The sequence below is a fragment of the Tauraco erythrolophus genome, chromosome 2 (genome assembly GCF_009769465.1).
Source record: "Tauraco erythrolophus isolate bTauEry1 chromosome 2, bTauEry1.pri, whole genome shotgun sequence".
Lineage (NCBI taxonomy): Eukaryota > Metazoa > Chordata > Aves > Musophagiformes > Musophagidae > Tauraco > Tauraco erythrolophus.
In genome coordinates this window covers 12,172,104-12,199,061 of record NC_141466.1, presented here as the reverse complement: position 1 = coordinate 12,199,061, position 26,958 = coordinate 12,172,104, and the positions used below count along the sequence as shown (strand labels likewise).

At 39.9% G+C, this 26,958-nt stretch overlaps 1 protein-coding gene across 1 annotated transcript in view; it reads left to right on the top strand.

Moving 5' to 3' along the window:
- Positions 1–26,958, top strand: part of NKAIN2 (sodium/potassium transporting ATPase interacting 2) — a 577,016-nt gene that overhangs the window by 488,974 nt on the left and 61,084 nt on the right. The window contains exon 4 of the mRNA XM_086632102.1: positions 9,645–9,845. Within this exon, the coding sequence (XP_086488228.1) occupies positions 9,645–9,845 (201 nt within the window). The remainder of the gene's footprint in view (positions 1–9,644; positions 9,846–26,958) is intronic.

The following is a 26,958-nucleotide window of genomic DNA, read 5'->3' as shown; positions in this document are numbered from 1 at the left end:
CTTCCCTAGGCCCTCCTGTCAGGTAGTTACAGGCAGCAGTACCATCTGTACAAGCTTTCTGCTATTAATGCTGAACTGGCCCTGCTCCCTACTAAGACATCCTCTGCTCCAGTCCATAATTAGCTTGATGGCCTTTGCTGGACTGGCTCCAGCGTGACCATGTCTCTCCAGTACTGGGAAGCCCCAACTGGACCCAGTCCTCCAGATGTGCTCTCACCAGTGCCGAGCAGGGACAAAGGATCACCTCCCTCGACCTGCTGGTGACACTCCTCCATCTATGCTTTAGCAGCATTGCATGCCGCAGTCACCACGTAAGAGTGACAGGCTCTTCAGCTATGGATTAGTACTTTAACTGGTTTAAATTGCTGTAGTTTCTTTTGCAGTACAGGAGGTACTTTCCTTCATACGAGCTAAAAAGTCTAGAGTGGCATCATAATATTATTCCTCAGGGTGCATTTCTGAAAACTTAATAAAAACCATGCATTTACCAAAAGTTACGCACTGAATCTTTTAAAATGGCTTTGAATTGTTCTTAGGAGGCCGTAGTTTACTAAAGTGGTGGGCATTGTCAAGTCTTAGCAATAGCTCGCAAGAGGAAAGGATACACACTTGAAATGTTTGCCAACATCAGCTTGTTTGATATTGTAGTCTGTTTATTAATGTAGTTGACAAAGTTTCTTTTTGTTCTGTTTCCATGAGACTTGTAACATCAAAATAGGAGTTTCTGAATAGCTTATTTTTCATTTCCAAAGCAAGGATTTGAACCCATATCACCTACGCTGGATATGTGGCAGGGCTAACATTTTTCAGTTCACAAATGCAGCCTAAGCGCCCTAATAAGTGAAGTCTGGGAAAGTGTAACAGTTTTTCCTGAAAATGTTGAAATATACTTTTTGCAGTGTTGTTCACATCCTTGTTCTTTTCATTTTGAAAGTCAAAACTATCTAAAACTGGAATTCCTGAGTAGTCTCACTATTCAAAATTATTTCTGAGGAAAAAAAAGAATTATCATCTCTAGAACAGGAGAAACTGTGCACCTTGGTTCTTAGAAATAACTCTAACCAATGCAGAAAACAGTCAATATATAAAACATCTGTAATTCACTCTGTGTTCAAGATAAGTTAGATTATTTCTGTACTTAGATGACAGCAGTGGATGATCAAATTAGTTTTACTAAAACTAATCTGTGGTCCATGCTGAGTGACATAATATCACCCCACAAGAAGAGAGAGCAATTTCACCTAATGTTAAATTAATTCCTGTATGCAAAATGAAAAGAGTTTGATTTATCAAATCTGAATATAGCCTTAGGTATTCTAATAACCCTCGTCACCTGCAAGGACATGAATGAACTCTTTATGAACTAAAGTTTATCAGAGTCATGTAACGTGTTCCTCTGACAAATGTCCTTTTCATTTAAAAAAATAAATAGAACCTTCCAGTCAGGAACTAATGGTCATTTTCAAAATCTGTGGGGTAAGTATAGCTCAGGCAAAAGGAGCTCTTGCCGCACATGAACACCGAAAACCAGGACGCAGATTTTCCTGTGTTGCCTGATGGAGTTGAAGCTGTGCAATCCCTTAAAATTGGTAAAAGTCACATGTAGGTGTGAAAGGTGTCAAATGGTCAGAAATGTCCTCGCTATAAATATTCAGCAGTGTTGCAAAAGAGAATGCTACACGCAGGCTTTGTGCACGTCATGCTGAGCGTGCGTTGGTGTGACTTCACTGATCTGGCCTGTTTTACTGGCCCAAACTTGAAAGCTATATAAATTCTGTAGAGTTTCAGATCTGAATCTAATTCTATGGATGATGACATCTATCAGCCTGGTCAATAGTGAAATAAGTTATGGTGAAAGAGCCTGAAATAGTCGATGCAGGATAGTTATTCCATATCATTTCTTGAACAGGGCATAAGGGCTACATGGAGATGGCCCATACTTCTGCCTCCGTGCTTCCTTACTGTCAGTGTCTGTGGCTGGCTTCCTGCTCAACATCTTTTCTCGGTTCTCCAAGCAACTTTTCAGAGTCCTTCAGGAATCCTTAGCACTCCCTTTCAACTGGATCCTTTCTATTGTCTGCAGAGGAATTCAAACCATTTAAATCTGGCTATTTTATTTTATGCTGAGGATGCAAGTGGATTGTGAGGACTAGCTACACATTTTAAATTGATGCTTTAGCTCATTGCAATCTCCCCACAGAAGTAAACTCTTTTGAAAATATTTACCAAGGCTGGATTTGAATCAGACTAAGATGGCTCCACGTGCTTTTTTGGTAATTTCCCAACTTGTCCAGGCTTCTTTTTAATTATTCTGATATCTTAATACGTATAAAATCACTGCTGGCTAGAAATGCTTAGACAACAAAGCACTATGTACAACACTTATTTATGCTCAGCCTGGTATTTCATGAAGATCTTCTGCATGACAAAGATCTCGTGTTTCCTAAGACCAATTCTGGGATGACAACATTGTTTCTGTGGTCTGAGAACTCTGTTCAAGCCTACTTACTCTTTCGTGCACGCACTACAGGTGGTAGATTTTTCTAAATCTGACAGCAGAGGCTGATTCAAAAAAAAAAAAAAAAAAGTTTGTTCACTATAGACGTGAGCTCCACCCTAGGATCATGATGAATTGGTTTGTTTAAAGCAAAAAAGAGTTAGACAAGATAACTATTTACATTTTCATAGAGAATAAAAAGTCATAGGAAACAGAAAACAAAGATTTGTCGCTGTATACATGCATTTTCTTTTACAAAACCTAGCGCTCTGTAATAAGCAACACCAAGGGTCACTGAACAAAACACTTCAGCTGGAATCTCTGCATGCACTCTATAAACATATTGATGTTTAATTTCTACATCATACACTTCTGCACCCTTCCTTGCTAAACGTTGGACTATGCCAAAATTTTGCCTTGGTCAGAGATGATCAAGCAAAGTATTCTTGAGGTCATCCAGCAACTCAGTAAGCTATTTATTCTAGTAGAGGGAAGCGTTTTAAGGATATTCATTTCATTCTGTTATTTTGCTCAAGGCCTAGGGTTTTCTGTTTGCAACCTGCAGAACTGTGTTCCCAGCTCACTGGAGGCTCTGCATAGACTTTTGGATATTGTCCAAATATAAGATGTCCTTGTACTTAGAAGAGTTTTATTTAGAATTAAGAGGTTATTTATATTTGTGTCTGCAAATTCTAAGCACTATTGATCTGTGTATTTGCCTGGGTAAACTAAGACAAGAGACGTACCTACTTTACCATTTAAAAAGAGGAAAAAAATCAGCCCCAAGAGGTTAAGGAACTTCTTTAAAAGCGTTATGCCTTTATCATAAAACATCATAGAACAACATAGATCACCTGAGACTGGAAAACTGCCCAATGTACATCCGCATTAACAAAGTTTTGAGGCAAGCTGTTTTCCTCAAACAATGGCAACTTGTCAGACCAGAAACTTTTCAAAACAAGGTATATTTAACTCAATTTTCTTCAACAAATTTTCTCAATTCCAGAATGATATCTCTGATTACCCCACAGTGACAAATAAATAAGATTCCACAGAGGTGACTACTACTCTGACATGTGAGCACCTCTGGCCAGCTGCCTCTTGCGATGTATTTTATCATTACACAAGCTTAAATCCTCCAGAAAGTAATTTTCCAAGAAAATACAAAAATTCTAGAGCTCAAGATCTTCACTAAATATGTACAAGAGCCAAATTAAAATTTCTGCATGATAGCACTGCAACTTCTCAGTCCTGATGATAAGTGACATTGGGCCACTGAGATGGGTTTAATTGTCTTGTTCTGCACCAAAAAAAAAAAATTCTTAGTCTAAAAATATTCTGTTTAAATATGAAATATTCATGGAATAGTAATAATCATTTTAACCTTGCATTACAAACTGAAAGTTTCTATTTTCTTTGTGTGATATTTTTAATTGAAGAACTATATAGATAGATACTTTTTGAATAAAGATGTTAATGAATAATGTTGATGCTGCTGAGCTGATGAAATTAATATTCTGGAGTTTAGTAGGTGTCTTTTTTTTTTTCAAGAGTTGAAACAGAGAAGAAAAAAAATTGTTAGGTTTGTCAATGTACATATTTCAATACTAGAAAAATATTAAGATCTTAATTAAGATAATATTGATTGTAACTCTAGCAATTTCTTGAGATTATTGATAGGAATCATAGCAAAGAACAGTAAGTGACAAAGTTAATCTCTGTATAGTAGTACCTATGCTTTTTGAGGACTATTTTATAGTATTTTGTTAATCTAACACTCCAGTTTCATTTTAGAAAAGAAAATCAGGACACCTGAGTCATCTCTTTCTTTCATGCTGATATCTTTATAACTAATATATTGATTTCTTCAGAAGTACATTGAAAATCACCTAATACGTCTTTGGAACATTTGCTTCAAATGAAAACCAGACTTTTGCTGGTTTTCATGAATGAACTTCAGAAGTAGATCTGTTTGTAGATTCAGACTGGTTAAATCTTGCCTGAGTAATGACACATATGTAAATCAAATTTGATGCCCAATTTGGAACTCTTCTGGTACAAAATTTTTTTGTAAGAGGAAATTAAAGTCTAAGATTCTGAGTTACTGGAAAACAAAAACAAACAACAAAACAACAACAACAACAAAAAACATTCAAATAAAAAGGAAAGAGTCACACATACAAAAATGTGAAAAGGCTAAAAATCATTTCAGATGCAACAGGATAAAAAAGATCAACAAGGTTAAATATCCATGATCCCTACACAATTACACAATAATTATTTCCTGTATATCAACCATGAAATTAAAAAGCAAAAGAAAAAAAAAAAAAGAAGAAAGGAAATACAGCCACCAAGCTCTATTTTGACCCTTCAGTGAGGGCAGATTTTTCTTTAGACAGGAAAAGGTCTGCTTACATGAGAAAATGGTATTGCCTGATGGGAGCTAGTTTTAGTGGAAGAGTGAGATAACAGAAGAAAAAAAATGCCTGTAGAGGCCTCTGTGCATCCCAGGCATCCGGAACTACAAATGCTTTTAGACTCTAATCTTTTATCACTGAAACCTTGTGTGATCATTCAGTCTCCAAGCAGCCTGTTCTTGCTAGTTTGAGTCTGAAAAATGAAACAACTGGTTACACGGTTGTGTTTGACAAAACTTGTACAGAAGCTTGTCAGTTTTGCACAGATTTCAGCAACTCCTAATTAGAAAAATGGAAGAAACTTATTTCCCATAGCACAGCAAGCCACAGCCATTGAAGTCAGTACAATTTAATTTTTCTGAGTCTGCGAGATCTCCTGGACTTTCAAAGAGGATCACTCTGAATCATTGCTGCCTCTTTTTCCTCTCGGCACAGTGTTTGGGATCAGCTCCTCTAAGCTGCACCTAACAAAAATTATTGAAACAGTAATATATTGTAATTATTACATAGAGATAATATATTTACTAATATGTACTAGTAGAAATAGAACACACAAAGAGTTATCTTCATTTTAGGAATTGACGGCCTCCTGCTGCTTCGTAATGCGAAGAAGGTTGTATTCATATCTGGCAGCTCTTACAAAGCTTTCTGCCGCCATGTTCTGTCATCAGCTGTCCTCAGGCAGAATATGTTATGTACTGTGCAGTTAACCCCAGCAGAAGTTGCTCATCTACCAGATTAAACATAAGCGCAAAACCATCAGAGCTCCATGTTTCTTACAAACTAAGCTTAAATAAAATTACAGACTTAATTTGAAAATGTCTCAGTTTCTAATCTCTGAAATGAGTCTCTGAGACCTCCGAATTCTAGCCTTTGTCTTATCCAGCAATACTTCTCCTGACCACCACAAATATCAGCACATCTCAAGAATGTCAGCAAAGATGTCCTGCTAAATATTTTCCTCTGTTTTTTTTTTCTCCTTGATGAATCACAAAATCTACTTTAATGCACCAATTTCCATTAACAGGCTTTACAAATACCAGCAGGATTTACAAAAGCAGCTCTGTGATCATCAATAAAGCTCATACAGATGTATTTCTGTGTCCATGAAGGAAGCAGCTGTTTGTTGAATTTAGGATAATGAAATCTTCCTTGACATACAGACTGCGAACACCACCATATCGGCATGCCCAATGTATATCAACAGTTCTTGTTAGGTTTCATGGCCTCAAGGCTTATCAGACCATTTCTCTGCATTTCCCTGCACAATGTTTGAGCCACAGATGTTGGAAAGAAAACAGATGGCAAATACACTGGAGAGTACAACAAATCCCCAGCTTCCAGTGTAGACTTTGTCCACTAAAACTGTATTCAAACAGTGAATAAAGTAAATAGCAAGTGGAGTTTTTCCAGAAATAGCAAGAAATGTTTTCAGCATAAGAGATGTTAATGATAGATACATCATCCCCTCCTTGGCTTGCACAGTTCCACAAGAATATTCAAGTCTTTATCAGTTTTCTCACTAAGAAAGACGACTTCTTTGTAGGCTGGGTGACCTTCACTACTAAACAACAAGAACAGCTCTGCTTACATGGTTGCATAGAGGGGGACATGGTTGGAAGGTTATAGGCAAGTTCAAAACCCATAAATATTTATACCTGAGAACTAACTGTGCAACAGCTGACTTTGCAGTGAATAGGCTCTTTCTGCATTTATTCTTATCCCACATATTCTGGGGATAGGAATTTACAGGGTTTAACTTGGGTGCTTACTTATGGAAATCTGGCTTCATTACCATTCTTATTCCAGCTGAGTTTGACCTGAGCCATGGATGATGTCTAATCTTACCAGAACCAGATTTCACTTCCACTTATTATTTTGCTTTCTAAAGTTGGCTTTGTTTATTAATTGATTCCATGCATAATAGCTACACTCCTTGAAAGCCTTCTCAACCGCACTATTCAATGTTCTTTAAGATTTGAAGTTGGGGTTTTCAGTAAGATTTATTTGTTTTTACTAATATGAAGAGTTAAGGAATACAGCATTTCTGAAACAGCTATCAGGTCTATTGTACACAAAGAGGAAACAAAACAGCGTTTTACTGATCACTTAGAAATAGGAATAGAATATATATCTGATAAAGATCTGTAATTTTTTACCTCTAAGCACTGGAAGACTATTCTTGAAAAAAACAAGATTATTTAGTCCTGACAACTGCTTTCAACATAACTGCCAAACAATTATTTGAGGGCAAGGGAATTTTCTAAATACAACAAATTAATTCAGAAAATCGTCTAGGGATAAATTCAGGGATGGAAGAAAGCTGGGCTTTGTAAAGTTTTATTTACATAGGTCATTATAACTATTTTAATGTGATTAGATTTCCTATGTAGCTTGGAAATTTACTTGTGCTTTTGTCCTGTAAAGCTTTGGATTACTGCACCCTTTGTAAGCAAATATAACCATCTCTAGAGCAATGATGTTCTAACTGGGGAGAACAGTTTAATCTTTATGTTTAGCTCCTTCTGATCCATTTTAACTTCATCTGGCAGATGCGTAACAAATACTCAGTTCCTGCAAGCCAGTTTATCCCTTTTTTTTTCAATGAATACTTTTTTCGTACCTTGCCTGCACTTTGTAAAGTATTTTTAGTCTGTCAAGATTCTACTCAAGGTATTGGAAAATACAAAATCAAGTCAAACAATGAGTCCTATTCATTCATTCCATGTCTTTGATAAGAGAATAGAGGTTAAGAATTTTCCATGGTAACTTCTGACAATAACATGATGGATTCCAATTTTAGTCTTTCAGGATCAAATCTATTACTTTAAGCAAAGTTATTCCAAAGATACCCATTCTTCAACTTCTTACACCAGACGAAAAGGCCAGTGGGCTACTGAGGGGCTGTAACAGCCCTGACTCCAGAAAGAAAAATAGTTTTCTGGCTTGGATATAAGGTAAAAATGTCCATTTCCAAGAAACATCTGGCAGGCACTGGACTAGCAGCTTTGGTAGGGAGGGTTCCAGAGAAAGGAGAAGTTTGTTAGGCATGAAGACTTATAGCTGTAGGTAAATATATATTTTTTTGGAACATTTGCATTAGTTATGCAAATGTTCACTCTTGATATGATACCTTTGAATGCTTGAAGTTCGTTGCATGACTAAATTCATGTGAAGCATCATACATTTACTCATATAGCTTATTATTTGGTGGATTGAGCTGTTGTGAGAATGTAGGGTTCATTGCAAAAATATTTATGGTCCTTCCTGCCATCTGATAGCTGCATATACTTATACAGGCTAATATTTTTATTTATTTTAACATACAAAATTTCTGCACTTTTAGACAAGAACTGCAACTTAAAGAAAAAACATTCAGCTATACTACAGTGTCAAACATAATCACAGATCGATTGACATGTCAGTCATGACATTATCCAAAACCTCTCTGGGTGAAGTTACCTTTACATAAGTTAGTGCAAAAAGGCAAAATAAGTGAGATGATTGAAAAAATTACTATTTTTGAAGGGAGGGAAATGTGGACACAAGATATCTGCTACAGAATGGCATTCTATTTATTCCTTTTGGCACTGTAAACCTAATTAAATAGTTAGATTTTAAAATCTTTATGAGAATCTTAATTATTAATGTCATCAACAGGCTGAAAAAAATGTAGGTTAGGTGTGGGGAGAGTTTGGCTCTGCAAAGACATTACTTAAAAGCAATTTTTTTTTGCATGACTGAGCACATGTGCACATAGACTAGATAGTCACACTTTACGATGAGGTTACACTTATAAATAATTTATAAAGGGTTGGTAAACATTGTAGGCTCTTAAAGAATCCACAAATTCCGTAGTTTTGTTGTAACAATATAGAACACCCTCAAGTAATGTGCAACCAAGTATAATTTATGAGAGTCATATCCCTAGTATTGTTTATGATATATATTAATCATTTATTAATCCTTTATGAACTATTTATAAATGCAATCTTAATGGAAAACATGGCTGACTAGTTACTCCATCGCGCTAGCTACATGTGAGTTAAAGGTTGCAGGCCTCTTTGCCCCTCCTTTTTAACAAGCTAAGCAGTCCTTAGACAAGGCAACACTCACTAGCTGTTTCCTTACAGTTTCCTCGGAAGATACGAGTCGGAAAGAGGCACTACAAAGAGGCTATACTTGTAAGCAAATGTACAGAATCCCTTTTTTACATCTTCTCCAAGATTTCAGCAGAGCTACCACAGGTCTGCCTCACAGGGTCCATGAGACAAAACATGTTGCAGATGATCCACACATATTGAAGTCTATGAAGTCTTGGTTCCTGAGGACTCTTGCATAGTTTGGTACATTGGACCACCAAAATATAAGTCATATTTCTAGGAACTGAGCAGAGAAGGGTTGCTGTGTAAATGTGCGACATCCATCAGTCCTCATGGTTTCCACAGGAAAATGGGCAGTGCAACAGAAATGGTTGCTCCAGTCTAGGCCACCATAATGTCTAGGAACAGATCCTGGCTTGCAGGACTGTTCTTCTGCTCTGAAGCAATTCTGCTTGCCAAGACACAGCTACTTGCACTCGCTGCAGGGAAGCTCCACTAACTTTCATGTGACAGTGCAGCTTTATTGCTGCTCTTTGCTTCTTTATGCGTCCCGTGAAATCTCTTGCTGAGGCATTTGATACCAGAGTACAATCCCAGAGCATTAATTCTTCACTTGTTCTTTTGCAGGAAACAGATCTTATTCTGACCTTTAACATCTCGATGCATCGTTCTTGGTGGATGGAGAATGGGCCGGGCTGCACCGTGACCTCAGTAACCCCAGCCCCAGACTGGGCACCGGAGGATCATCGTTATATCACTGTCTCGGGGTGTTTTCTTGAATATCAGTACATAGAAGTGGCTCACAGTTCTCTTCAGATCTTCCTAGCAGTAAGTGTTTACAGATAGCTTCATTTCCACCACCTTTTCTTTTCTCTTATTGCAGAACGTCATTACCAGAATAGTTGAGCATCGTGCTATTCGTTCACAGACGCTGGCTCTAAGTGTTAGTTTTGTTATGAAGCTCTGTTGTCTTACAGCTAGTTCAGGATACCTGTACATGAAAAACTCCAACATACATGTTTATTGATGTAAGAACTGCTGACACGACACACTCTGTTTTCCTGACCTCCATTTTGACCATTGACCATGCCACAAATCATTTATAGCAGGTTACATTCAAATTACACTACAGCATATAAGTTGTGGCATAATAAGAAGTTACAGGTATTGCTACAAAAGCCAAATTGAATATAAAAGAAAAGCCAAAATGAAGGAGAAATTTTCAACAGTAAAACCAGATTCACTGATGTCGTGGGTTAGGCTGAGTCCGGCAACCAAACCCACGCAGCTCTCCCAGTCCAGTAAAATGGAGAGGAGAGAAAAATGTAATAAAAGAGCTGAGGATCGAGACAGGAACAGAGGAGCACCCACCAACCACGGTCCCGGGCAAAAGAGGATTTTTCTTAATGCAAAACTATTTATTAACAGCTACCCACAAAAGAGAAAAGCACACAAAAACAGTTACTTGAGAGAATAACAAGAAAACAAGGCCAGGTCTTAAAAACAACACCACTCCCCCCCTTTGCTTCTTCTTTCCGGCTCTACCTCCTCCCCCCAGCGGCGCACGGGGCAGGGAATGGGGGAGTGCAGGTCAGTTCATCCCAAGTTGTTACTGCCGCTTCTCTTAAAGGAAAAGGAGTCCTTACACCATTGTCCCTTGCTCCAGCGGATCCCCTACTCACGGCGAAAGCGTGAATCCTACCTGCTGGGGGGCAAATCCTTACCCCATCGGATTTGCCCCAAGTGCGGGCTTTACCAGTCCTGGGCTTTTAAGGAGCCGCAGCCACTCGCTCTGGCGTGGGTCATCAACAAACTTTAAATGTGCTCCGGCGTGGGTCGTCATACCGACCTTAAATGCGTCTCCGTACAGACTTTAAATGCGTAAATGCGTAAATGTGAAATGCGTAAATGTGTCTCTACCTGTGCCCATGATTCACAATAGTCTCAGGCTCAGGCATCTCTTCCCGACGTGGGTCATCCACTGGTTGCGAGTGGGTCTCTGCTTGCTCCACCGAGGACTTGTTTGAAAAGGGGCTGCTCGCAAGGGGGACTCAGCCACGGCACACGTTGTTCCGTTCCATCTTCACTGACCTCTTATCTGTGTGGCCGTTTCTCTTAGATTTCAGTCCTGTCTGGGTGAACTCGGCCTGGTGGGCGCCCCGGCAGCGGGGCTCTCCCCGAGTTCCCCAAGCGGCTCTGCCGCCGCCATCCTCGACGGAGCGGGCCCGGCCCGGCCCGGCCCAGGCCGCCGGCCCTGCCGGGAGCCGAGAGTGGGGGCCATGCCCCCCTCCCGTCTCCTTGCTCCTGGGCAAAGGCACACACCTTTCCGGTTCCTTTGTCCGACGTAAATAGGGCAATTCGCAGAGGCGCCGATTGGCTCAAGCCCCGAGGGAGACGGGAGTCCGGTCTGATGGGCAGCTTCTGCCACCCGGACCTCCCCCCCCCACTTCAAACCATAACAACTGATCAGTTCACAGGACTCAAAACCGATCAATTTGTCTTTAAACATAGTCGATATGCACTTGAGGTGAATGAGAAAGGTTCTTCCCTAAAGAATAAAATATTCTACTTGTATGAAAATCAAAACTGGAAATCTTAAATCTTTTTAGGAGGATAAGAATCCACTGTTATGCTACAGAAAAGTTATAAGGAATGAAAAGGACTTGTTTTGGGGGAAATTGATAGGTTTATCAACCATATTTACCTGTACTAATAATTTTGACTTGTATTATCTCTGACTTAGGTGAAAAGATGACATAAACACTGAATTGATTACATTGAATGGCAATCTGCATTTTTAGGTTTGCTCTAGTGATACAAATGTGTGTATGCGCAGGTGGAGAGAATATATGACTGCAAATAAAACTGTTACTATACATCTAAATTTGGACCGTTGCCTGGGTACATAGCTCCCTCTATATAAATTTTTTGGCCAAGAGATTCCAATGCTTTGTCCAAAGAGGGACTGTACTGGCAAAAGAGAGAGGAAATCTGGTTAGCCAGAGCCAGAAGTTAATGTAAGGCAGTTGGACAGTCCATAATATATAACGCAGCCCTCAGCTACTCAAAAAGTGAGCAGCTTTTCCATCTGTCTATTCCCCAGCCTAGCTGTAAGTGGCCAAGGACCAGGTGAGTTTGGGATGATACATCTCTGTGTCAATAGATCTCTGTGTGGGTTCTGCATGTTAATGGTTGGTGGCTGATTCACCTGACAGCCCAGCTACCTCTCTTTAGTGGAGCCATCCCAGGTCTCCTCCATGCTCCTTATTTTCATAGAATGGCATAGGCTGGAAGGGACCTTAGAGATCATCTAATCCAACCTCCCTGTCATGGGCAGGGACGCCTCTCAACTAGATCAGGCTACTCAAGGCTCTGTCCAACCTGACCTTGAACACCTCCAGGGAGGGGGCATCCACAACTTCTCTGGGCAATCTATTCCAAAGTCTCACCACCCTCATACTGAAGAATTTCTTCCTAAAATCTAATCTAAATCTGTTCTCCTTCAATTTAAACCCATTTCCCCTTGTCCTATCAGTGGACACTCTTGTAAAAAGTCCCTCCCCAGCCTTCCTGTAGGTTCCCTTCAGGTATTGGAAGGCAGCTATTAGGTCCCTCTGAAGTCTTCTCTTTTCAAGGCTGAACCGTCATCTTAGTTGTTATGTTTAAGAGGTAAGACTTTCAGACATTTCTTTTTTTTTAAGGAACTGTCATTTCAGCTGTGCAGCACTCTTAGAGGAGCATATGTGGGAAAGTAATTAGTGAAATTCTCAGTGTAATTCTCTCCTTAGCTCACTATGTTGCAGCAGAGCAAAGGGACTCTGACCAAGGAGGTAGCAAGGCAGACACTAGCTAGGTCTGGAAGACAAAAGCAGCCTTTTCTCCAGGATAGTTCACACCTGCAATTTTGACAACCTAGAGCTGGTGCAAAAGAGACAAAGATTAAAGTGAAACAAAATCAGCATGAATAAGTAAATAAGATTAAAATAGCTTTACAGTTTTATTTACAATTTTATTTATTTATTGTTATCACTCAAGCTTGGCTCATAGAATCGTGGAATCATAGAATCATTTAAATTGGAAAAGACCTTTAAGATCGTTGAGTCCAGCTCTAAAACTGGCACTGCCAAGTCCACCACTAAACCATGTCCCTAAGCACCACATCTACATGTCTTTTAAACACCATCAGGGATGGTGACTCTGATTGAGTCTGGGCAGCCTGTTCCAATGCTTCATAACCCTTAGAAATTTTTCCTAATATTCAATCTAAACTTCCTCTTGTGTAACTTGAGTTTCTTTTCTCTTGTCCTATCCCTAGTTACCTGAAAGAGACTGACACCCACCAAAGTCTGCTTTCAGGTATTTGTAGGGAGCGATAAGTTCTCCCCTCAGGCTAAACAACCCCAGTTCCCTCAGCCGTTTCTCATAAGACTTGTGCTCTAGAACCTTCACCAGCTTCTTAGCCCTTCTTTGGACACACTCCAGCACCTTGATGTCTTGTAGCGAAGGGCCCAAAACTGATCACAGTATTCGAGATGTGGCCTCACCAGAGCCAAGTGCAGGGGGCAGTCACTTCCCTAGTCCTGCTGGCCACGCTATCTCTGATACGAGCCAGGGTGCTATTGGCCTTCTTGGCCACCTGGGCACACTGCTGGCTTGTGTTCAGCCAGCTGTTGACCAACACCTCTAAGTCCTTTTCTGCTGGGCAGCTTTCCAGCCACTCTTCTCCAAGCCTGTAGCGTTGCATGAGGTTGTTGTGACAAAGCCCAAGACCCAGCGCTTAGCCTTGCTGAATCTTGTACAACTGGCCTCAGCCCAGTGATCCAACCTGTCCAGATGCCCCTGTACAGCCTTTCCATCCTCAAGCCTTCCAAAGGAGATATCCAGGCTTATTCTTCTGCCGTATTTTTTGTATGTAATGAATGATGAACAAGTAACTCAAGGAATATGCAGTTCAAGTTCCATTCTGTTCCTGGTGCAAAAAGGTTTTTTGTGTGTCTGTGCCTAAGCAAAGCTGTGTTTCTAGATAAGGTCATTCTTTGTAAGCCAGGGGAATGGTTCAGAATAGCAAACCATTGGTAATCCACTAGCTGTAGCCAACTACAAGTGTTTTTATATTTCCATTCATGTTACTGTAAATGTGATTATCATAGGTAAAGATCTACACAGTATAAGTATGGGTCAATTTTCCAAACCTAGTGCCTGCAACTTCAATGTTTACATCATTTTCACGTTTCCAATTGTGCACATGGGGTTCTTTTTCTAATAGAAATGCTAGCATAAATTCACTATCATATTAAATGTGATGAGAAACGGAGGAATTACCTGGTACTGCTCAGTGACATACAACACCAAGTTAGAAGAGCAGATATTGCTTGGTTTTAAGCAAACTAGCTTTCAACAAACCCAAACCTTAGATCAGATTTATCTCTATTTAGTAGAAAGAAATTAATCTTTCCTTTCCATTTTCTTTTTATCAGCACTTAAGTGGATCTTGCACTTTAACTGTAAAACCGTAAATTGCAACCTACAAATTGGTTACTTGCTTTCTGTTTGTATTTCTGTATGTTCACGACAATGATCAAGCCAGTGCTGATCTTGTCTTTTTCACAGGCTGGTGGCACTGCAGCATATTTTTAAGGATGTTTTCTACTGTCTGCTGATAGTTACAAAAGCATTCAGCTTCACTGAGGACCACTTCTATCAGTCTTTGAAAACATTATACTGAGTGTATTTTGTGCAGCTTGCCAGTAAGCTCACAAGGAATCCAGCTCCAGAATGTTAGGCTTCACATAGATGTGATATTTGCTGAATTACTTAGTGGAAAGAATATGACAGCTAAGATAAAAACTATAGAAACCCCATGGTTTATACTTTCTAAAAAGCAAGTCTCAAGGTGGAATATTTCAGGGATTGCAGACAGATACTCTGCTGAGGAGATGCAGAATACTCACGGTCTCCAAGAGACCTTCTCTCTCCAGAGGAACATGTCCTAGAAACAAACAGCACCAGATTGTGAACCACACTAATGCTGCTACTAATTTTGTGCAAGTCACACAGATTTAAGTTTTTTTGAGAGAGAAACTTTGGAGAATTTTAATTTTTTTCTACTGCTTAAACAAAGTAGTATTCAAAGCAACTGTAAGGTTAAATGATCCCAATGGTCAGGAGAGTCCCCAGTGTGCAGAGTGGTCGTGTTCATCACATAATACCAGCCTTAGAGACTAAAGAGAGACAGATGTGATGATGCACAAATATTTTGTCAACATCTCCTGAGGAGTTGATTTTGCTCAGGATAAGCAAACAAGTAGACAAAATTGCTAGCTGTCGTGATTTAGCCCAGCAACTAAATGCCACACAGCCTCTCACTCACCCTTCCCCATTCCCGGGTGATGGGGAAGAGAATAAAAAGGAAAAAGGGAAGGAGACCTGTGGGTTGAGACAAAAACAATTTAATAATAATACTAATATATTAATATATATGTATAATGAAAATAATATATACAAACAAGTGATGCACAGTGTAATTGCTCACCACCCAGTGACCAGAACCTGCCCTGTCCAGGCAAACAATTCTGAGACAGATAAATCCTGACACTGCAATCCCAGGCAAGTGAGAGGCCTGAAAAGAGAGAGAGAGAGAGCATTCTGAGAGACCAAGACTGAGAGCCCCTGGAAGAGCAACAGCCCTTCTTTCCAGTCACTCCTCATCTATATACTGGGCACGACGTCACATGATATGGGATAATTCATTGCCCAATTTAGCCCTCAATCCTAAATCTAAGTTCAAATCATAAGGGGAGTTGTGGGCCCTTTGTCCCAGCCATGCTCCCCCCTATCCTGTTGTGCTCCTGCTCCCTGGCAAAAACAATGCAAGCTGAAAAGTCCTTGATGTCTCAGTGCCAACTACAAACGTCAGTGCACTACCAACATTCTTCTCATAACGAATCCCAGACTAAAACCAAAACACAGAGCTCTTCTAGCTGCTAAAAATAAGAACTAAGTGAACTAACCCTGTCCCAGCCGAAACCAGGACACTAGTGTGACTCACACTGAAGAAGTAACAGACAATTCCGTTTGGTGGTCTCTATCCTTTGATCAGCTAAATGCTCGTGATGTAGAAAATCTTCAAAATGGGGAAAGATTATTTGAGAACTACTGTGTGCAAGAAAATGCTCTGATAAAACAAGGATTATTCCAATTTGGGTACTCAGCATTTATGCATGCAAAGCAGGGCTGGAATAACCTGCAGTGATAATACGGGCTGCAAAGCAGCCATACCTGCTCCATCGTCCCACGACACAGAGCACTTAGTGCTTTGAGTGATGCTGGTGGAAGACTACAGCCTCCGTAGAGCCTATCAGTAAATCAATCCTTGTATCACAGATATTAAAAAACGACCTTATAAAGCACATTTATGTCTGTTTTGTAGCCATTCCCATGTCAGCACATTACTTCTTGCTCAGCCACTGTCTGATCTTTTTTCATATTTATGGAAATTATTTTGAAAACTTCCACTGATTTTTCACTCAGTTATTGTGGTTGTTGACTCTCTGAAGTGGTACACCACCAAAATCAGTGCCACACACAATGCTTGTCAGTTTTTGCTCTGTGCTCCATACCGGTACTTCCCTTTTTTTTCTTTTTTGCAACTGAGACACATTACTATCACTTCGTCTCTACATCTCACCATCTTCTTCCAGCAAGTTAAAAAGAGAGAAGGGTTCAGAGTGAAGAAGGGAGAACGCGAGGAAGGGGAATCTATTTCACTCTTAAGTGCAGCTTTGCAGCCTGCAGTGCAGCAAAATAAACAAACATATTTTTAGGGCAGCACCTGCAGCACACAGCTGTATGGAACCAAACAGAACTGCTAAGGGTGTGATTTGTTCTGCATTGTATGAAACCCTGGGGTCTGCGAAAATGTGGGGAAGGTACTTCTATGGAACAACTCCCTCCTTTCCTGCCCTCCCCCGTTCTTAGTGAATCTCATAGCTGAATCTCTAAAGGCGAGATCTTAGCTTCCTTGCACTTTGTCAGCAACAGGAACGTCTTTAATGCTGTGCTCATACATGGAGAAGAAATGCATAATTTTGGCCACAGCTAATTTAGGCTAACCCTCAAAGCAGCCTGTGCTCACACACTGTGCAAAATTCTCCACTTGACTCTTGTCTCCCAGGGAAGTCCCATTTACAGAGCTATGACATCTTGAGCACCTGGACCATCTAATGTGCTGTGCAAGGACCACAGCTCTGCCTGTCCTTGATGCCTACATATTACCAAAATGAACTCATCTGGTGATGGCATGACTTGGATACCCATATGTTTTATATATTAAAGTGTCCTTATGGGTTTAATGATTATTGATTCTTGCTGCTTACATCAGAGAAGCTATTTCATTTTCAGGACTACTACATTATCAAGGATAGATATATTTAAATTACTGATCTCTGGAGAGAATTGTTCCAGGTAAAAAATGAGGTCAGTGGTACTAATGGAGATTTGATTTGCTACTGGTTTGTGAAATTTGAGTTACATTCTGTATAATATTTACAGAGTGGAGGCTGAATGAAAGTTCCCACCCATCCCTAAATAACAGGAGGTATAGCTGCCACTTCGCCATGGGGAGGGCAGTGCCTGGGAGGGAACCAATGCAGAGTGTACACTCCTGCTAACCTGGGCATGCAATGTCAGTGCTTAATGTGGTCATTGGCTCTGCGTATAAACAGTGTGTGCATCCTAGCTTTTTGGTCACACAGCTAAAAAGGGGTCACAAACTCACAGTTTCACAGGCACACACACCCATCAATGTCTAACTCTAACTACAGATCCTACATACAATTTTCTTCATTTGCACTTTTGATTGAATTCCTGTCTTATAACAGAAGGTGGAAATCTTTTCAGTTCAAGCCCTGAGCTGTGGTTCAAGTTGGTGGGTTCTGCTTCCAGGTCTACCACAATGTTCTTGGGAAACTCATTTCATCTCTCTGTGCCTCTTCTCGAGTGCTGCAGAGAGGAAAGCATGCCTAAATTTTTAATGTTCAGTTTATAAGACACTGTACCGTTTGCATAGATAGGGATGTCTCGGATCTCTCAAAAAGCCTATAAACGTGGACGGCACCCAGTACAGTAAGGCCTTTGTGTGATACAAGGAAATTATAATAATGGTAATTGCATTTCATACATAACTGGAGCTCATATTCTCTACATCTTCCTTCTGCCTGTATTTTACTATTTGATTATGCATGACCTGCCCCCACTCCCACAAGGCAGTTCTTGCAAAAGTCGACAAATTAAAACCCATTTGTAGATCAAAACTCTGAAAATATGCAAATAAAAGATCAGCCTTGGAGATAAGTGTGACAGAATTGCATATCTATTTGCCAACGCAGGATTAAAAGTATTTATTATGCTTGTCTTTTACTCCTCACTTACACACTCACAAGTCTATTGATTTTAGTGGAACTAAGTGCCTGAGTTATGGGAATAAGACTAATGTGAAGGCATCACCTTAGCCAATTTGGTTTTTAGTTATATAGCCCTCAAAAAGATGAACTATGTAATATTATTCCAGTAAAATGAGTGGGGAAAAAGCATTTCTTATGTATTGTATCTACATTATTGATGCTGACTTACATACCAAATAAATAAAACCATAAGTAAACTGTTACATAAAAGTATCGACCATTTTCGTAACGATCTTGTCCACTGACTTTTATGAGCTGTATATTAGCCTTAATTCCTTTTTGTTCCTTCCCATATTTATACTTTACTATATGCTTCATGCAATCATTAAAATTATTATTTCATGCTTTAAAATTTGTAATATGTAATTATCCATCCATACTAGTTATGGTAAATGTAATCTACTTGGGATTCTGCAAAGTCTGCGTCATGCATAATACCTTTCAAGCTCTGATGCTGTCAGATTGATTTAAAACATCATGAAGCAAAACTGTGTTATTAAGATGCAATAATACAGCTATGCAGTTAGGACGCCAGCTTCAAAATCTCTGCGCTGTTGCAGACTTACAGTATGACCTATGGCAGGGTGCTTAATTCATGCCAATTATTGTCTGTACTGTACAAACAATGGTTCTTAAGTATTTCAGAAAGATGTTGCCAGGATAATTCCATTAAACATTGCAAGGTAATCAAATATTACAGAAAGGTGGTCCGTGTATGTATTTAAACACTTAGAACAGAAGAATAGCATTAATGTTCCCTGCTTCTCTCAAGGATTAATAATAATTAGAATAGAGTACTCTTAAAATCCTTAATGCTAGCATAGAACAGGTGACATTAAATAGTCTCGTGCCCTTGTGGAGAGACGGGAGTAGCAAGTAATCACATACTCTCATAGGAATTTCTTTACTAGACTGCCTATTTGTGCTTTAGACCCACATACTCAAATATATTTCTAACAGTATCTCACTTCAAAGCCCCCAACAGTGCTAAGGACAGTATGATTGCAAAGCAAAGCAGCAGTTCCTGTCCAAAAGAACCAACCTTCAAAGTACAAAACAAGCCAGCCAACCCATACAGACAGAAAAGAGGGGAAAGGCAGGAAAACAGAGAGCGAATACTAGTTTGCAGTTTCAGTGCACCTTCTGTTTAACCATTGTCAGATTATTTGTAGGCATGATAGAAAAGCCCTAAAAAGGGCTATGAACCAGAATAATATATAAACTTTGCATTATCTGGTGGAAAACTCTCTTGAAAGGCAGCAAAAGAGGAAAATGTGTGAAAATTTGAAATTTATCAAGTGGCTGACAACTGCTGGTGGCTCATCAGCAGCGCACTCTCATATGGACAGGAGGGGACAAGCCAGGAGAGCCTTGCAGGTGAATGGAGAATTGAATTTCACTGGAAGAAACTGAGGAGAAGAAATGGAGAGATTAAGTAAGCTGTGGAAAATCATCTCTGCAGTAGCCTTGCAAATGGGCTCAGTCTAGACTGAGACAATGGTCAGGAGCAAGGAGAGGATGTGGCACATGTAGAGGCAGGATGCTCCTCTGAAGCTGAGACTCACTGAGAGAGAGATCAGAAAGGCATCTGCAGGACAGCAGAGGTTAAAGGAACAGAGAGCTTGTAAAACTCTTTCTTCTTTTTCCTTTTATTTTTTTTTTTTTAATTTGGGAAGATATTGGTGACACCTGAGCAGAGAAAAAGACTAGCAGTTCCTCCAGAGACACCAGAAAAAGAAGAGCAGGACTAAAGGAAGCGAGCAGTGGATGTAAAAGCATGTGGATGTATCAGCAGGACAGACTTCGTCATAGGAGGATGGGCAAAAGAGTGAAGGCAAGGGAGATGAGAGAAGGAGTCAGAGGAATGCATGAAAAATAAAAGCTGCCTAACTGATGATGTCATTAGGAATGAGGCAAACAGCAAAAGGGGGTTTCTGTGGGCCCTAAAATATGCATGAGTGGAATCAAGCAAAACATAAATCAGCCCGGACTTGCCCAGGTTGGAATGCTATAAGTAAGCAGTCAGGTCCTTTTGTCAGAGCTACAGACTCAGGGCAAAGAACAATCAAACAACTTGTACTGTATTAAGGGTCTGCACTGAGTTCAGATGGATAATGCTCATCTTTTAGGAAGTGTCACCAGTTGACGTAGGCTTTGGGTTCTGCTAAGAAACCAGCATATACCATTCCTGTGCTCAAAATACATATAATGTTATATGCCAAAAAAAAAAAAAAAAAAAAAAAAGATTAGATCTACTTGCTGCTAATGCAAAAAGCCAAAGCTCTTGCAAAACACCTGACTCTCAAACGTAGCAGTAAACTAACGCTGAATTCTTAATTTTCCAGTCTTCAGGCCCTATGTGCTGACCAAAAGTGGCATATAGTACATCTATTTGCAGTAATAAGCCTGGTGCCATTTTCCCTTCTTGCCAACACAAAGGTCTTCAGTTGTGCAGGAAGCACATCTTGCTCCTAAAAGCCCTGGCTCAGATTTGCCCTTGCTAATTTTGTTTCCTCACCTCCCTTTTGACAGCGACCTCCAACTCTTCCACACATATGCACTCATACACATACCTTGCACATCGGCTGCCTCCTGTGCTTGCAGAGAGCTGAGAATATTTATACGTGAGAAAGGAGACAAGAGCTCACGTAATTAAGTTTTGACTCTTTGAACCTAATGGGGAAAAATAACATTATTTAATTAAGGTGGAGTTCCTTTCTAGGGCAACACAGTGACTGAAGGAAAACTGATTCTTAATGATATAGGTTGGTACTTTAGAAAGACTGTTTTTTCACTGCAGGACTGGGCAAATTCAGCACAATGGGAAGAGGGTATGAATCGTTGTAAAGTGCTAATTTAATAATATTGTTGTGCCGTGTTAGCAGAGGAATAACATCTGGTTCAGGCCTCTTTGACGCTGCCTCAGAGCACAGCATATTGCTATTTCTCTGTTTGACGATAACATTAGAGCATATGTCATCAGTGTTTTGAAGGATTACTATAAGAAGAGATTTCTTTATGCCTACACATGTCATCCGTTGTTGCTTCTATCAAATTTTACCAGCATTTCTTCACTACTCCTCACAGAAAACTGAATTGTACACATCAAAGCATAAACAGTTTTTTAATGAGCAGGGAACTTAGTCAGTAGAATTGTATTCATTCATTTCACTAAAAGCTTCCCTTCGTAATGAACTGGGCTCATATAAAGCCAAGTTATATGATAATTGTCTGAAAACAAGTTTGCTCTGACTCCATGGAGACAAGTCAGCTTTAAATAAAGTTACCTGACCAACGCACAAGGATTGCCTCTGAGAGGTTCATTTCCCTGATGGAATGAAAGGCAACAGCATGAGCTGAGACTGGAAGAAACAGTTCTGCCTTTCACAGATCTTCTTGCACTAGCAAAGGCAAATAGTGAATGGGATTTTTTTAGGAGTGATTGGAATTGTGATAACCAAGAGCTGAACATTAGACTCATTACTTTGAGGCCTGAGGGAAGTTTCCTGAGAATCTGTTCTGACCATCTCATATGTATTCCTTCACACAGGGGACTCTGATTCTGGCTGACCCTGTAGGATAGATAGCTATATGATACAGCAATGAGATTACGATTCTCCAGGTTCAGTGCCTCATGGCTGTCCTGAGGCTATGTGATGCTGCTGGTGCTGGGCTAACTGGTGATGCTGGCTTGCTGACTTGCTTCCTCCCACACCTGGGATTTAAATCATTCTTTAATTCCAGTATTAGCACAGTACTGCTACCATTATTATGACATTTTCATATCATAAGAGCTGCATATGAACACTTTCCAGCTATACACTGGAACAGGTTGCCCAGAGAAGTTGTAGATGCCCCATCCCTGGAAGTGTTCAAGGCCAGGTTGTGTCTTAACATAACAGTGTCCATGAGCTTCATTTAAAATGTAAGTAAGTGACAATTAACACAGCATCTGGTTTCCTGCTAGATTTCTCAGTTGGCTGTTCAAGGTCTGGACTTTCATGGTACGTTTATACTTGGACAGGACATAACCTAAAATCTGCAACATAATTATGGGTAATGTTTAAATTTTGCTACAGTCACTGCCTTGCATTTGGCCCAGATCAGATATCACTGTCCCTGACATTGGTGAGGCATGGGTGCAGGGGTAGCACAAACCAGGGAGCATCTGTGATAGCCAGATCTGCTCACCTTGTTCCAGGGGACAAAAAGTTTATTTGTGTCAACACAAGCTGTGCAATACCAGTTGGCCTTGAGGTCAGAAGAGAGTCTATATACATTCCTGTACATCCATAATGCCATGGTAATTACATGCTTAGAGTCTGTGTTCCCTAGAGATGTAGTAACAGCAACACTAACCAGATCTCTAGCTAGTGTTTGAGTCATGTTGTGGCGCCACAGCTTGAAGTCCAGGAAAGGAACATGAACTGTAACATAGTAATGTGGGAGGAAAATTCTTTATCTGTAGGAAAAATCCTATTTTTTTAGTGCTTACGTAGCATGCAAAACAGTGTATGCAATAAAGATCCTCTGTAGGCATGTCCAAAGGATTCTTAGCTCTCTGACTTCTGCAGTGCTGCAATTCTAAGGAGAGTGGAGCTTGAGATAAGTTTTTGTCATAAGTTTGCTGAAGCTTCTACCTGACGCTTAGATTTTAAATGACAGGTAATGTTCATTAGTGAAAAACATCGTTGTTCCATCCAGCTGAAGAAAATGACTCTCCCTTGAAATTAGAGGCAATCTGTTCTTCGCACATATTCTCAGTAGACTTCAGCCAATTCTCACCACTTCTTTAACAGATGTTATCTTCAGCACTGGTTGGACAGGTAGAGAGCACATTCGTGCACCGCTGATGTGTTTGGGGGGCTTTCAAGTTGTGCTCCTTAGCAGCACCATTCAGTTAAACTGCAGCACTATTGAGATATCAGTTTTTCAGTGCCCAACTGCTTGAAACTGATTGGCATAAATTGATTCATGTTTTCAAAACCAATAAAGCAGATTTTTTTTTTTCCCAGCAGGCAGCATTCTTTTAACTCTACCCTTGAGCTCTGCCAACTTAACCTCCGTTCTTTTCTGAACATGCTAAAGGAAACAGCTATTTCTTAATGTATACCAATTAATAATGAAATGTCAGGACTCTTTCTCTGCTTTATTTTATTTTTGGATATCCAGGTTTTCTGCAAACAGATCGGTCATGTGTGCATAGTCACAACCTGAGGAAAAAAGGCATTTGCAAAATCACAGGAGCGTTTATCTACTGGTAACGATTGTTGCCATAGATGGGAATTCAACATTGACAGGACGGAATTTATTTTTCCTTATATGTAGACAATGATCAAGTAGTGACATCTGGAATCTACTCCAGAGATTCAAGTCAATAAAATATTAATAGCTGCCATTTCCAGTGAGGAGGGTGTAACAAGAGCACAGCAGAGGAATCTCAGACATTTTTGCACTTATTGTTCTTCCTAATTAGTTAACTGTTTACCCTTCCACATACTCTTCTCCTAAAGATTAGGGAAAATAAATCTGGGACTAAGACTCAATTTAGGTAAACTGCTGCTCCAATAGCCCTGTTTTCTGAGTGCTCTTTTGGGAAGTGGCTACTAACAGGGGACTGGATCCTCTGGTCCTCCTCGCTCCCACTGAAGCTGGGAGGAGTGCGGACTGACCTCAGCTGATTCACAACGAAAACCAGGCACAGAAATCAAGGCAATACTGGGGAGTCTCATGTGAAGTACTCACCATTTTACCAGGAGATTACAAAGGCTTTCCTTAGTAATTGAATTCAGTGTGTTCCGTCAAGATGAGCAGGGAGAGTAGGTGGAAGAGAAGGACTGTCGAGCCTTGATTCAGACAATCCCGTTCTTCCTGTTCCTCTCATTCAGTGAGTAAGTATTAATAGTCACTTATGCATAAGAAGAAATAATGAGGTTTAATGAATCTCCAAAGATCAGCTACTTCATAAAAGCAAATGCCACACTTTTATCAGTTAAAGGCCTCCAAGTTTAACATCAGCAGCAGAGGGAATTTTTATTTTAAAGAAAATTGCACCCAGTTTCGGTAAATTATCATGGAATGATTACTCGACTTTTACCCAGTCAATGTTATGCCTCCCTAGCGAATTGCTTTATTGTCAGTATGCCTGCTTCAAAACATGTCTTCCCTAGAAAGCACTCCCTCATTCAGCTTCTGCTGCTGGAAGCAGGCAACAGCTTGAAGCTAGCAGCTGCTCTTGAACAAAGCAGGTAGAGATGCAGAAAGGCTGCCGAATCCATAACAATAAGCACATCATGACATAATTACAGTAAATCTCCTGAGTGGTCTATACACACAAAATGCCATATGTTTTGGGTAGAGAAGGTGTGCATTAGTAAAAGCATAGTATAACATAAGCATTTTCCATAGTAGTTGTGTTAGCATGAAATTGATTTTTTATCTCGAAAATTAGCATTGACAGAACAGAGGATAGTGTTTGAATAGTCAGCTAGTCAGACTGGGGGGGTATAATTAATATCCTGAAGGGCAAGAGCAGGTGATAGCAAGGTTTGGAGGGATTTTCCAGTTGTAACTGCATGTAATCTAGTAGCTGGTGCATCCATTTAACCTTTATTTGATATAGTCTTCTTTCGCCACTGCATGTAATAGCTGTTCTGTTTTCTAAATGTCTTCATTTGACTTTGAACAGGTTAATAGGATTTACTGCTTCTGCAGGCTGCCTATACAAAATAGGTTGTCAATACGGACAATACTTCGTGGTCTGTCGGGGAATAATAGACTGCTTTCTCCATCCCTGCTTTTAGGAAGTGATTTAGTTTCCTGAAGATTTAGATACAAATGGGAGAAGAGGGGGGAAGGTATTTTTTCTGCATGAGTCTAGCGTGAGCTGGCACTGCTAAATAGCCACTTGGCATTTGCTGTATCAGCTGGTGGTGCTTGCCTCATTTTCAGATGGCAGTTTCCTGATTCTGCATTAGAGATGTCTGCACAAATTTCAGTGTGGCAAGATACAAAATGCATAACCCAGATACATTTCAAAGATTGCAGTGGACTCTTGCAAACATTTTCCATTACAAACTGCATAAATTGATATCGTCTTCAAAAACATTAATCTCCTAAATCATTGTTTTGTGATCTGACTGAACCTGCATTTTAGGTTTCAGTGGCTTTGTGTTTTGTAAAGACGTTTCTAAAATCACTGTTTGTCGTAAGAAAAGGATTTTTCCCCCGACTGTTAGCTCTTTTTCCCGTGATTATTGCTTCCTGCTGCAACGATCAGAATATAACGATGCAGCAAATTTCTCAGGAATGTAAACTGCATGAACTAAACAAATCATCATTTTCTAAAGTGTCAGGTCCTTTCCAAATGCTGTCTGTGCATTTACACCTTTATGAGTTGTGAAGCTCTGACTGATGGAAAGGTTAGTACCATTAAAAACTGTGATACTGGCTACACGTAAGTATGCAGTATGTGCTGCGTTTTCAGTCTCTTTTTGATTTTTGGAAGCAGCACTGCTGATGGGAGGTTCGCTGGGATTATAAGAGCCTAAAAATTACTAGATGTAGTAGTCATTTAATCGTGTGATTTTTAAATATCGAGAACGAACCAATCCCATTGCAGCACATTGTATTTTCTCTGTTCTGAAATGCTCCTTTCATGTAGCTCTTCAGCTTCCTTAAACTTGCTGATTCATTTTAATTAAAACAATCCAGAAGAACATGAACAAGAAAAAGGAATGAGTTTTTTGTTTCCTACTTGTGTAATTGTCCGTAAACTAAAAAAAAAAACCCAACAGATTTGTTTACAAATTCATACAAAAATATTATTCTTTTGCACGCTTATTGGGAATCACCTCAGACGGTGGGAAGTGTATAATCTCAACTTCAATACTAACGAGAGTTGATGTACTTCCAGAATAACAAAATTACTCCTGCCTACTTCCAGACAAGGGACAGCCACAGATGACAGTTGCCATCGGTGCACTGACCTACCACCGTGCACTTCAGCATCGTTTAATCTGGGGAGTTTGATCTCAGACCACCTCTGAACTTTGGGCTGAACTTTGCAAAGGCTCCTTCTCCAGCACTTGCACACTTAAGAGCAACAGGCTCTGTCTGATCCACAGCTCCTTAGAGAGTTCAACTCAGTGCAGGAAGCTTTGAAGAAGTCTCAGGGGGGATGTTGAAGAGGGTATGAAAAGCATTTAGATCATTAACCACCCCATAGACTGATTCAGTGGCATTTTTGAATTAGCTTATGCAGCTGCATAGATCATTCAGGAGCTTTCCTCTAACTTCAGGTGTTTAAACAAAACTGCACTGGAATTAAAAAGCAGCACTTCTCCAAAAGGCTGTTACAAGTTTTTTCTGTCCCAAACAGACTTCCAGCTGGAAAAGTACAAGCAGTGTTTGGAGCCTTTAAAAATACAGTAGGATCTAGAAGGATATAGTTGCCATATTTGAACCTTTAGTATCTAATA